General features: G+C 34.8%; 1 protein-coding gene and 1 long non-coding RNA gene across 2 annotated transcripts; one reads left to right on the top strand and one right to left on the bottom strand.

Annotated features, from left to right (window-relative positions):
* The first annotated feature begins 2,752 nt into the window (after positions 1-2,752).
* LOC145093891 (akuammiline synthase 1-like) lies at positions 2,753-4,253 on the top strand. The gene has a single exon (XM_079032135.1). The coding sequence runs from the start codon at positions 2,778-2,780 to the stop codon at positions 4,098-4,100; it is 1,323 nt and encodes a 440-aa protein (XP_078888261.1). The 5' UTR covers positions 2,753-2,777; the 3' UTR covers positions 4,101-4,253.
* Positions 4,254-5,516: 1,263 nt separating this feature from the next.
* On the bottom strand, positions 5,517-8,545 carry LOC145093890 (uncharacterized). The gene is made up of 5 exons (XR_013703135.1): positions 8,117-8,545; positions 7,337-7,504; positions 7,109-7,255; positions 6,309-6,398; positions 5,517-5,699 (listed from the first exon to the last, which is right to left on the bottom strand). It is a non-coding gene; the product is annotated as an uncharacterized LOC145093890 (long non-coding RNA).
* Between the last annotated feature and the right edge of the window lie 3,853 nt (positions 8,546-12,398).

Here is a 12,398-nt window from a genome sequence, read left to right as displayed (position 1 = left end):
TCTGGAATAAGGCCTTGGAAGAAAATATGATTGATCTCCATCATAATTTCATTCCCCCTTTAGCCCATTAGGTTTCCCAGCCAAAAACTCAACTATCATACATTTGACAGTTTATGCCCCTTTATTTAATTAATCTCTTTTAGTCACCAAATTAATTCCTAATTAATTTATGACCAATACTAATTAAATAAATATGATTTCTCCTTTAATATATTATTCTTATAATATATTAATAAACCATAATCTTCTCTCTCTCCTTAAATTACCTTGTCAAGTTGCTTTGGTGAAGGCAACCCAAAAGGACCATGCACAATCGGGTCAAGTACATACCAAATATAGTTATGGGCTTAGATACTAATCCAATAGGTTTTAGGAAGCTTGGGTTGGATGCATGTTATGATGTTGAGGTAGTTGTTGGGCTTTTGTTGAGTAGTTCAGGTGAGTCATCTCACTATAATTGTGGGTTAAAGGCACCAACGCCGACCCACTAGATTGTGTTACGTAGAATGTTATAGTTGTCTTTGTGACTTGCATGTATGATTGGGTTGAAATACACCCTAAGGCTAAGGCCACTATTGTATGCATGGGTTGAAATAACCCCCAGGGTTGGGACCACTATATTATGCTTGGGTTGACATAAACCCTAGGGTTGGGCCCTTTATTGTATATATGTTCGGGTTGAAATAAACCCCAAGGGTAGACCCATTATTGTATGTTCAGGTTGAAATAAACCATAGGGTTGGGCCCATTATTACATTTTTGGGTTGAAACATACCCTAGGGCTAGCCCATGATTGTATGATGGGTTGGAATATACCCTAGGGTTTGGCCCATGATTAGTATGCTATTTTGTATTTTGGGAACTCGCTAAACTTTTGTGGTTATGGCTTTATATTTAAAATATTTTTAGGTACATTTGGTTTCAAAAGGAAGGGTCCGAATTGATTGCACTACATCCCGTGAAGATATATTTCGCTGATGTTTGAGAATACTTTTACTCTAATCGTCTTTTGGGATAATGAATGAATGATTTTTACTTATTTAAACCGAAAATTTTACACACTATTTTTGAGACGTTACATGACAAATGTCGTCGCTATAGAGCCCATCTATCCTAACAACGTGTCTTTGGTATAGAGTTGGCCTATCCCAATGACAAGTCGTCGGTAAAAGTAATGAATAAAATTTTATTTTTTTCAAAAATCAATCCCGATAGAACCTGTATCGACAACAAGTTTTCGGTATAGGGAGTACCTATTCCAACGACAATTTCCACCTATGGCGACAAGACTATATCGACGACTATGAGCCGACGATATGTTGTCAGTATAGCCTATCTCGACGAAAAGTGTCATCGGCACATGGAAAATTCTTGTAGTGACTCGGACCTCAATACATTTACACTCACGCTCAAACAACTAAACAATCAAACGAAACAAATTAATGTTAGAGACTATATTGAAAAACAATGAACTGAAACCCTAAGTACAAACCGTAGAAGATGAACCAGACATAATAAGAGACTAACTGATCGACAAACCAAAATGATCTTAATACTAAAAATGTATAAATGATCTAGTAGATAAAATATGAAATACTAAAAAAACTAATGTATGAAGAGGATCTGATGAACGTTGAAAAAGACAATGGAAGAACCTTTAAACCCTAACTACTCAGACATCAATTTGTACTCCCAGTATGATATTATAACCCACCGATTATTAGACTCCATCAATTAACTCCTTCAAATAGTCAAGCAACTTCACATATTACATCCAATAACCTCCATCTTTTGTACACTGTAGGACCATCCTCCAACTTTCGCTAAAATATTCAACATCAACTATTTCAATAATACTTTCTTTAAACATGCACTAACCATACCAAGTTAGATCAAGACTTCATGTTTTCCATTTTCAACTTAAGATTGAATAATATTAAGAAATAATCACATTTCTCAACAGTAATGTTTGGTGATTCTACTAGCATACCATTCGTAGTGTTGTAACTTGGCATGCAGTCTAACCGATTGTGTTGGTCGAGTGTGTACTTTTTGTTTATGTACTTGTCCAGCTCAGTGCTTGTCCTTTTTTATATGTTATCGCAATTCAAAAAAAATGTTAGATTTTGGCACTGTCATTAGAGAAACGTAATGACAAAGGAATTGGTTATATGCAATGCAATGTAAGTATGTTGCTCTTATCAATTACATACTGCTATTATCAGTAAAAAATAATTGAATTGTTTTTCTATTATATGTTGAACAAATATAAGTAATTAAAACTTCTTTGTTGGGTTATTTTAACACCAAATTTGGCATGTCTACAAAGAGTTTTGGTACGTATTGGTTGAGTACCATCAATCTACAAACATCATGTTCTTTAAGTTCAATTGGCCATGTAGCTATTCCAGTACACTTGAGTCAGCATCGACTGACATCAGCAATATTAAGTCAATATAGCATCGACCCAGTAGCAGCCTCCATAGCCCCACTTAACAGAAAAATCCATATTGTTTGATCACAAGTGATTAAAAAAATCCATGTGATTAGATTTATTATCACAGATGATTAGATAAAAAGATAAATCCACTTGTTTTTTAATCACAAGGGATTATATAAACCCATGCAATTGTTTCTTTTATCAAAAGTAATATTAATTAAATCTCTGTTCGCTTTTTCTTTTGTTATGAAGTTAAAAAAACAACAAAGAACCTGCCACAGTTAAATACATCAGTTCAACTACAATGTGGTATATATAAAGTTGCATACATGTTTACATGTACATAGTACGTGCAATCTTGAACATAATAATGAACATGATGAAGGCAAAGCTCCAAACATTTGGAAGAATTAGGCAACTTCATACAATCATATCTCAAGAAACCATTAGACCATCTTCCCCAACACCTCCACACCTGAAAACTCATAATCTTTCGTTGCTTGATCAGTTTGCTCCCAACATGCACACGTCATTGGTTTTCTTCTACCGAAACTACAAAAATGGTGACAACAACATCCTAAAGCAATCCTTATCAAAGTGCTTAACACAGTACTACCCCTTCGCAGGTAGGATTCCAACTCCTTTTTTACCTTACATCAACTGCAACGACGAAGGGGTTGAGTTCCTTGAAGCTTTTATTGATAGCCCAATGGATGATTTCATTCATAAGAATGAGCAAAACGAAACCCTAGACCAACTCTTTCCTTATGGCCTCAGCTGCACTCTTCGTGCTTCTTGCCCTAAGTTGCTCGATGTCCAGCTGAACCATTTTGCTGGTGGTGGAGCAGCAGTGGCTGTGTCCATGTCGCACAGGCTTGCTGATGGAGGGACCTTTTCCAACTTCATCAACCATTGGGCCACTGTTACACGTTGTCAGCCACCAGTAAATCCATCTTTCATCTCATCCTCCACAAGTAATAACATTAGGTTGCCTAAGTTCATTGTTAAGGACTTGGATAAAGTAAAGTATGCTACGAGGATATTTGTGTTTCCCAATTCAAAACTAAACGAGCTGAAGAAGAAGGTTATTGCCACTGGCAAAGCTCCAATGAAACCTTCTCGAGTTGAAGTGTTAACGTCTTTACTGTTTAAACACGCAATGAGTGCAGCGGAAACAAATTCAGGTTCTTTAAAGCCATCAAACTTGTCTCTAGCTACAAACATGAGGAACAAGTTTGTTGAAAACTATTCTGAAACAGCAGCAGGCAACTTATTCACGTTGGCAATAGCAAAGATGGAGGAATTTGGTGAAATCAGGTTGAGTGAGGTGATTTCTGAGGTAAGGAAAGCCAAAATGGGTCTTGAAGGAATGAGAAACGAGCAAGAAGTAGTTGAAAAGTTGCTAAACACATTCTCAACCTTAAAGGGTGATATTTATTATATTTCAAGCTTGTGTAGGGTTCCGTTTTTTGAAGTGGATTTTGGGTGGGGGAAGCCGGTAGAAATACTATTACGAATTCCAAATGTGGATGAGAATACTATCATTTTGATTGATACTCCATCCGGAGATGGTATTACAGCACATGTGCATCTTCCAGAAGAAGAAATGGCGATTCTTCAGAATGACAAAGAGTTTGTTACTTATCTTCAAGACGTCTAAAAATGTATATGCCGTTTGCCCATGATTGTTCACTTGATTATCATCATAAATTCATGCTTTCAGTACGTTTGAAAATGGAAACCCATCAATCTGTTGAAATCCATGGTAACCAGTAAATTAGGATCACATGTTAGAGTCGCAGCTGTACCTGCATCTTGTTCACCAAAAAAAAACAGAAGCAACAGGGGAGAAAGAAAGAAGGACGAAAATTACTTGCTACAAAAGTAAAATCTTATTAAAACTTTAACAAATAAAATAAGTATCCTATTCTAGTATCCTAGTCTAACTTTAAAACTGGGAAATAAACTAATTTAAAAAGAAACTTCGGGAAATAAACTAATCTAAAATTGGGAAATAAACTATTTTATTGAATTAAACCAACATTCTCCTCCTGAATTTCCTTCACTCCTAGCTTCATACGCATGTCTTCAAACTTTATTTTGCCTAAGGACTACATGAACATGTCTGACCACTATGCCACCTCTTTCAACACACTCCCTAATTAAGTGATAAAGGGTATCTATATGTTTACTTGTCCTGTGGAACACCGGGTTTTTCATCAATTCAAGGGCTGACTTGTTATCAACATGAAGAACAACTAGACTAGGTAGAACTCGAGTTAAATCATGGATCATACGAGGTAGCCATAAATTCAACCTCACACAAAGATAGCGCTATTTTTTGTTGCTTTTGTGAGCACCCGTGTCACCAGATTTGCATTGAGGTAATAGGCCGTTCCAGTTGTGCTCCTCGTGTCATTAACATCCTTAGCTAGATCGTTCACTACAAGAAAATTTCGATTTAGCTACGAAAAAATTCCGTAGCTAAAAGCTAAAATTTTGTAGCTAAACCTGAATAACTACAAAAATTGCTACGGAATTTGTCAATGAGATTCCGTAGGTATATTTCTTGTAGCAAACTGTTTAGCTACAGAATTATAGTTCCATAGCATTTTTGCTACGACATTTATTACGTAGCAATTTAATTACACTATACTTCTGTAACAATTTCGTAACAATGAAGTTCGTAGATAATTCCGTAGCCATTTGTTGCGTAACAAATTCCGTAGCCGTTTCTTCCGTAGCAAATTCCGTAGTCATTTGTTCCGTAACAAATTCCGTAGCCGTTTGTTTCGTAGCAAATTCCGTAACCATTTGTTCCGTAACAATTTCCGTAGCCGTTTGTTCCGTAGCAAATTCCGTAACCATTTGTTCCGTAACAAATTTCATAGCCATTTGTTCCCTAGCAAATTCCATAGCTAATTTTTCAGTAACAAATTTCATAGCTATTTGTGATGTTTCAAATTTCATAGCCAATTGTTCCATAGCAAAAATAGGTTCCAAAGCAAATTCATAACGATAAAATATTCAAGAAAATCCAATTTCCATTTATAAGATTAATTGAAATATATAAAAATGCAATAAAATATAATTTTAATAGTTACATAGATTTTTATAGATATATTACATAACTGAAAATCCTTTTACATAGTTCCCTAATCATCAAACCTAAATATTCATTACAAATATTATCACAGTTCAAATTGGAACCACCACAAACACACAAACAACCACAAATGCTCAACAAAAATGGCACAACCTGCAAAATCAAATTTATAAACAACTTTATTAACATTAAAATCTCTTGTATGAAATCCCATTATATCTCTAGTTTTTGACCAACTAGAGATTTAACATCTAGAAATAAACAAAAAATAGAAAAAACAATCCAACTCGTCTATTTGATACACTATTGCCATATACACAATATACACAAGACACAAAATGAATCACCTTTTGAGCACCATCAAATCTAACGTTAGCATGTTGCCAACAGGATTTGAAATTAAGTTAAAACAAAATGACAATACAATGATCCTAGACAACTAGATATTAACTTGTTTTTATAAAACAAAACTTGATTGTCTATTATAAAAGGTAATCTAATAATTAAAGATTCAGATGTTTAAGTTTTTGTGTGCTTTCGTATCTGCAATATAATCACAGATGATTGTAAAAAAACCAAATTTGCATAATGGAATTTTGTAATGGTAGTGGCAGGAGTTGTTTATGATCTTATTATTTATATTGCTACCTATTTCCAAGAAACCAATATAACAAAAATTATTAAATTGAATATTATAGTTGGACTTTGTTTTCTTTAATTTTTACCATCAGCTGATGGGATTGTGTGGTAACGAGTGATTACCTGTTAAGCTTTATAGAGATTTTTCTAGCTCCCAACAAGCCATGACTACATCCATTGCATGGACACGAACAAGAATATAAAATAGTGTGCCTACACATGGAAAAAATGAACGGTTGAATATATGAAAAAAAACAATAAAAGATGAGATCAAAGATTCTTGAAATGAAGTTATAAACAAAAGATTTTGAAAAGGTAAGTGAAATATGCATTTACTCTATTCTTAGTGGCAAAAGCTTTGGAATAAGAGTATCATGATTAATTACCCTTGCCATTTGGGGGCCAATTTGGCCCGTAAAGTAAAGAAAAAAGTCTCAGGACATGTGTAATGTTAATCCTTAAAGCAACTTAACCGTTTTAAGTTTTACCCCTCGTAAACTTTACCCTTTCAGAAGAACTAATTATTATATCTTGTGAGATAATAACTATTCAAGAGGAAACATGTAAAGCATATTTCAATGGTTTGAATGATCCATTTATCGCATCATACAAGCTACAATGTCTTATATAAAGATAATACCAACACATCAAAATGAACATAAAGCATGATGGAACATGAAATCATAATGATTTCATGGATGATTACGAGACTTCAAGATTGAAATTATATGTGAAAAAAATACAGATCTGAAGTGTAATTGTTTAAAGATGATTAAAGCCCAAGTTGTGTCATAGTGTTTAATGGAACATCCGTAATAGAAGTAGATCATAATGGAAACAGATTATGAAAACACTGTCAGAACTTTATTATTATTAATTGTATTGGAATATAATTCAAAGTAAATAAGAAACAAGTTTTTTACCTTTGGGGTTCTTCCAATCAGTCTCTGATATATGAAGGGAAGATTTCTAACAATCACAATCTGCCACTTTCCAATAAATCGTCCTCATTAAATATATGTCCATGAGCTTCCTATGTTGCAAGGGTAGTTTCGTCCCAAAATACAGACCTATATGTAAGTGTGATATCATTAGAATTAATTACCCATAAACTAATTCAAATTATGCATATTAATATGCAGAGTACATACCTTTTCAAGTGAGGCATTTGACATCCCAATCGGGTGATAAAGATCATCCCACCACCAAATGTGAGAGTAGGAACGATACTTTTTCATGGTTTTATGAAAGTTTTGTCTTCATTTGATGTTGTTAATCCATATGTTGAAGTTCTTCAGGAGGTAGAATCTTTAAGCAACCTGATACCATATACAAAAGTTTATCATAAAGTGAATAGAAATGTCCTTCCAATCTATTGCAAAGCTGAATAAAAAGAAGGCATACTAAATCCTAATTACAATTTATTCCCAAACCCTAACTCTATTCTTTCATTGCTAATTAATCATAGCTAGTAATAGTATGCCATATCATTATATTCATATCATCTTTTCTAGCTTGTCAATACTGTTCTTCTTTTTTTTTTTTAAATTAATTCATGCGTTGAATTTTGCCCATCATATTCATACTATCAATTTAAAAATGATATAATCCAGATTCATGGAGTTTGGGAGAGGCATATATGTTCATATTCATCTTAATGCTCTATTTAGAATAACATTACCACCATTAACTTTGAGGTCGTAATTTAGTAAACATGAACTAAGGAGTTTCACAATTTAATCATTGATTTTTACCATGGATTGTTCATATCACTAATCTAGAAAAAATTCTAGCCTTTTACCAATCCAGCCAAAGCGATAAACAACTTGTAGTCATTAAATCAATCAAACTTTGCTCAAGGAACAAGACCTACGCGCATATAATCATAATAAATGCAATTCAAACGTTAGAAGATATTATGAGTGACTTACATGGAGCATCTAGATGATTTAATCTCCCTTCGATTTCTTAGCCAGGATACCACTACATTAGGTTTTTTTTCATGAATACCAAGTCTCGATTTGATCGTACTCGATCTCCAGCCAAATTCCAAAGCCTCGAAAAGAAGAAGTAGCATTGTCGCATCAATAAGCAAAACCGACCATCATCGTGTTAGATGCTAACTCACTTTCCCTCAGAACTCCAACTTTCTTGCTTTCTTCGTGGTCGAGACTGCATCTTAACGCCGAATCGGGAAGGTCATGCACCGAATCAGTACATTGTTGTTGAACAATTATGCCTAATTACACCGCCGGAGATCTGTGTAATGTCGGTAGTAGTCGACGGCATCAGAACTTCGTTGAAACTATGGGTGATTTTATTCTAGCCATCTAACTTGGGGAACTATGAACAGATTTGGATCGAACAAAAAGGAAAACATGCACTTATACCCCTTGTACTTTTGAAATTCGCCAAGCCTATCCCTATTAAAAATAATATTATAACAAAATAATGATAATAAGAATAAATAAAAAACTTATAAAAATACGTAAAGAGATTTATTAATCATAATTAAATTATAATTAAAAATCACAACACGATTAAAATCAATAATATATTTTTGTTGGTAAAATATTATTCTGTTTTTTACTATGGAAGCATATTCCGTAACTAGTTGACTACGGAATATTCCGTAGCCACATAGCTACGGATTCAAATTTTGTAGCTATTTTCCAAATTCAAAAACAACTTAGATACACAAATAACAACAATTAACATTTCCGTTACAAGTTCCGTTGTAAATTAGCTATAAATTTTTAGTGTGTAGCAAATTTTTGTCACAAAATAGCTACAAATTTCTATTGTGTAGCCAACTAGTTACGGATTTTTATTTTGTAACCGATTTTTATAGCCAACTAACTATGAAAATGGATTATGTAACAAGCTTCATAGCAAACTACCTACAACCAACAACCTTGTAGTATATTACGTAGTAAAATAGCTACAAATTTTAATTTTGTAGCAATAATTCGAGATTTAGCTACGGAAATGCAACTCTGTAGCCATTTCCGTAGAAAAATAGCTACGGTCATCCATTCTGTAGCGTATTCCGTATTAAAATATCTACAGATTTTGATTGCGTAGTAACTTTTTGTAGTTATTTTTAATTTAGCTACGGAATGTAACTACGTAGCCATTTCCATAGCAAAATAACTATGAAAAGCCATTTTGTAGCACATTCTGTAATAGAATAGCAACAAATTTTGATTTTGTAGCAACTTTCCGTAGCTATTTAGGATTTTTCTTGTAGTGGTTGTCAGTGTAGCGTGTGATCACTTTCTCATTATCTCCTTTGTTGTAAATCAAGTCAAAATCTAGTGTTCCTTTTACATACCTTAGTATTTGTTTCACGGCTTGTGTGTGCACACTTGTGGGTTTTTCCATGAACCTAGTTACCATTCCCACTACAAAGGAAATATCGGGATGGGAATGTGTGAGATGCCTCAATGCACCCACAAGGCTTCTATAATCAGTTGGATTTACTAATTAACTCCAGTTTCCCGTCTTTCTTTTATTCCAGCTTTGCTTCCATGGGATATATTTGGATGAATTATAGTCACTCATCCTAAATTTTTCAAAAAGCCTTTTTTGCATACACCTTTTGTATTAAACTAATTTCTCCTTCCTTTTTAGTCACTTCCAAATCAACGTGGTAAGCAAGCATTCACATATCACTCATCTCAAATTTTTGGTTCATTTGCTCTTTAAAACTGTTGATGTCATCTTCACAACTACATGTAACAATTAAGTGGTGAACATATACACCAATTTTTAATAAAATCGAATTTTTATTTCTTGAATAAACCGCATGTTCTTGAGCACAACTGAGAAATCCAATATTCTTCAAGCACATGTCGAGTCGAGAGTTCCATGCTCTTGGCACTTGTCGGAGGCCATAGAGAGCCTTTGACAACTTATACACTTTCTGGGCTGTTTCTTATTCATGAAGCCTTTCGGTTGTGAAACAAAAACTTATTCATCAAAGTCTCCGTTCAAGAAAGACGATTTAACATCAAGATGGTGTATTTTCATGCCCTTTTAACTAGTGAAACAAAAACTTCTTCATCGTAGTCTACGCTGGGTTTTTGCACATACATTTTTGCTACAAGTCCAGCCTTGTGTTTCACTATATTACCTTCTAAATCTCTTTTTACTTTGTAAACCCATTTTACACCTATGGGCTGCCTACTTGGTGGCAAGTCGACAAGCTTCCAAGTTTTATTTTTCTCAATTTCTTTAATTTCACTTTTCATTTGTTTTACCCAATTTTCATATTGTTGAGCCATGGTGTATAACTCGGGTTCACCGTCGATCATGAAATAATAAGATTGCTTCACAATGAGAATATATATCATCGAACGATCTGAGTCGCATAGGAGCTTCATCAATTGAACTTGAATCTTTTGGCGATGAGGTGTATGAAGAGTCACCCGATTCATGGTAACTTAGTTGCGCGGTATATGAGATGAAGTCTCCTGTTCATCATCATTAAGATGATCATCAATGAGTTCAAAAGTACATGTAGCGTCGAACTTACTTGACTCTTCCCACTTCAATGCTCGATCTTCCTCAAATAAAACATCTCTACTGGTATAAAATTTCTCAACTTCAGGATCAAGCAACCTATATGCTTTGATGCCTAATAGGATATAACCTAGCCTGAAGCTATGAATATCCTTCTTACCTCAAACAAAATATGTACCGGACCAATCATATACCGAACCAGGTATATGCCGGAACAGGCATATGCCAGGTTATCCATTAAACCAGTCATATGCCGAACCATATGAGATAACAAACAAAGTACAAGAATACGTCACAACAATATAATATTACAAAGGAACTCACAGAAAACAGCTTGTGCAAGGATGTTTGAGTGATGTATCCTTAAACCAACGAAGCGCATCTGTTAAACGGCTAACAAGTACATACAAGCGTACCTTCGGGGTTACGTCCATTAATGTGACATGATGGCATACTTGCTCGGTATAGGAAGATGTTATATGGCTCTTCAACATCAACTATAAATATGTAATGAAGAACACTCTATAAGGTACATACACTTAACCAATCATCCTGAATAGATCATAGTCTAAATACTTTCGTTCCCTCACTCGATATATCGTCGTTATCATTATACAACCTTCCCTGACTTTACCATCAGAGTGTTGGCCTAGGATGCCCTCCCGGTCCATCAGCTTATGAGTTTGTTGTTGTCTCTAGGTTATCCATATCAACAAGGAAACAATAGTCCTTAAACCACGGAAGGCGAACCCGGAGGCGTATCAAGTGGCACCATCTGTGGGACTCTGCAACAAATAGCCAACGACGAAAACACAGTTGTTGATGTGAGTCATATCAGAAGAATGCAGACTCTCGAAGGAAACGAAAAAAAAACACCGTAAATCACGACGGTAGTAAAAAACAAGAATATAATGCTTAAAGAGCTAGAAGAAGAAGGAGAGGAAATAAGCCAAAGACAGTTAGAAGAAGAAGAAGAAGAAAAAAGAAATGGAGGAATTTGAGGCTTTTAAAAACTTCACAATCATGAAAAACCAACCGGAAAAAAGAAACAATTAAAAAACTCAAAAAGAAAAGGAATGGTATTTAGTGTCAATGCACACCAGTCAAACAAAAGACTCAGACGAGACAGAAACAAGAGTCAAAAGCAGCAAGCAAGGAGCAGTAAGAAAGAAAATAAGGAAAAAAAAGGGGGAAAACTCAGACCTTTCCCGTCATAAGAAAACAACAAAGAGCCACCCGAAAGAGCGAGAAGTGTCACCAGAAATGGTAGAAGCAAAACGATACAATCATCTGAAAATGGCTGAAAGGACCTAGAACACTGATGTATGACGAAACTGGAGATCCGAATGATCATGCATCCAACTTCTAGTGGGATATTAAAATGATTTTGATGGATCCAAAGTTATGGAGTCTATACTTCGGAAGAACCTTATACGGATCTGTCTGATACTGTTCGATACTGGTTGGCAAGTTTACCCCCCAAAAGCATAGGATGCTTTGAAGAGTTATGTCTGAAATTTTGCAATAGCTTCAAACAAAAAAAAAGATTCTAACAACAAGAGTGTAACATCCCGGAATATCAAGAGTAAAGTTGAAGGGCTAAAAGAGTAAATTGGGAAGGGGAACTCGGCGAGTCAATGGGGGGAATCGGCGAGTAGGGTCGCGACTTTGGTCGCGTGTTAAGTGGCC

This window comes from Lactuca serriola, chromosome 3, assembly GCF_051521515.1.
Source record: "Lactuca serriola cultivar US96UC23 chromosome 3, Lser_US96UC23_V15, whole genome shotgun sequence".
In the NCBI taxonomy this organism is placed as follows: Eukaryota; Viridiplantae; Streptophyta; class Magnoliopsida; order Asterales; family Asteraceae; genus Lactuca; species Lactuca serriola.
The sequence above is the reverse complement of the archived record's forward strand: the minus strand, read 5'-3'. Positions and strand labels throughout refer to the sequence as shown.

Coding starts and splice junctions, on each gene's coding strand:
- LOC145093891 (XM_079032135.1), top strand. CDS start 2,778: ATGTACATAGTACGTGCAATCTTGAACATAATAATGAACATGATGAAG.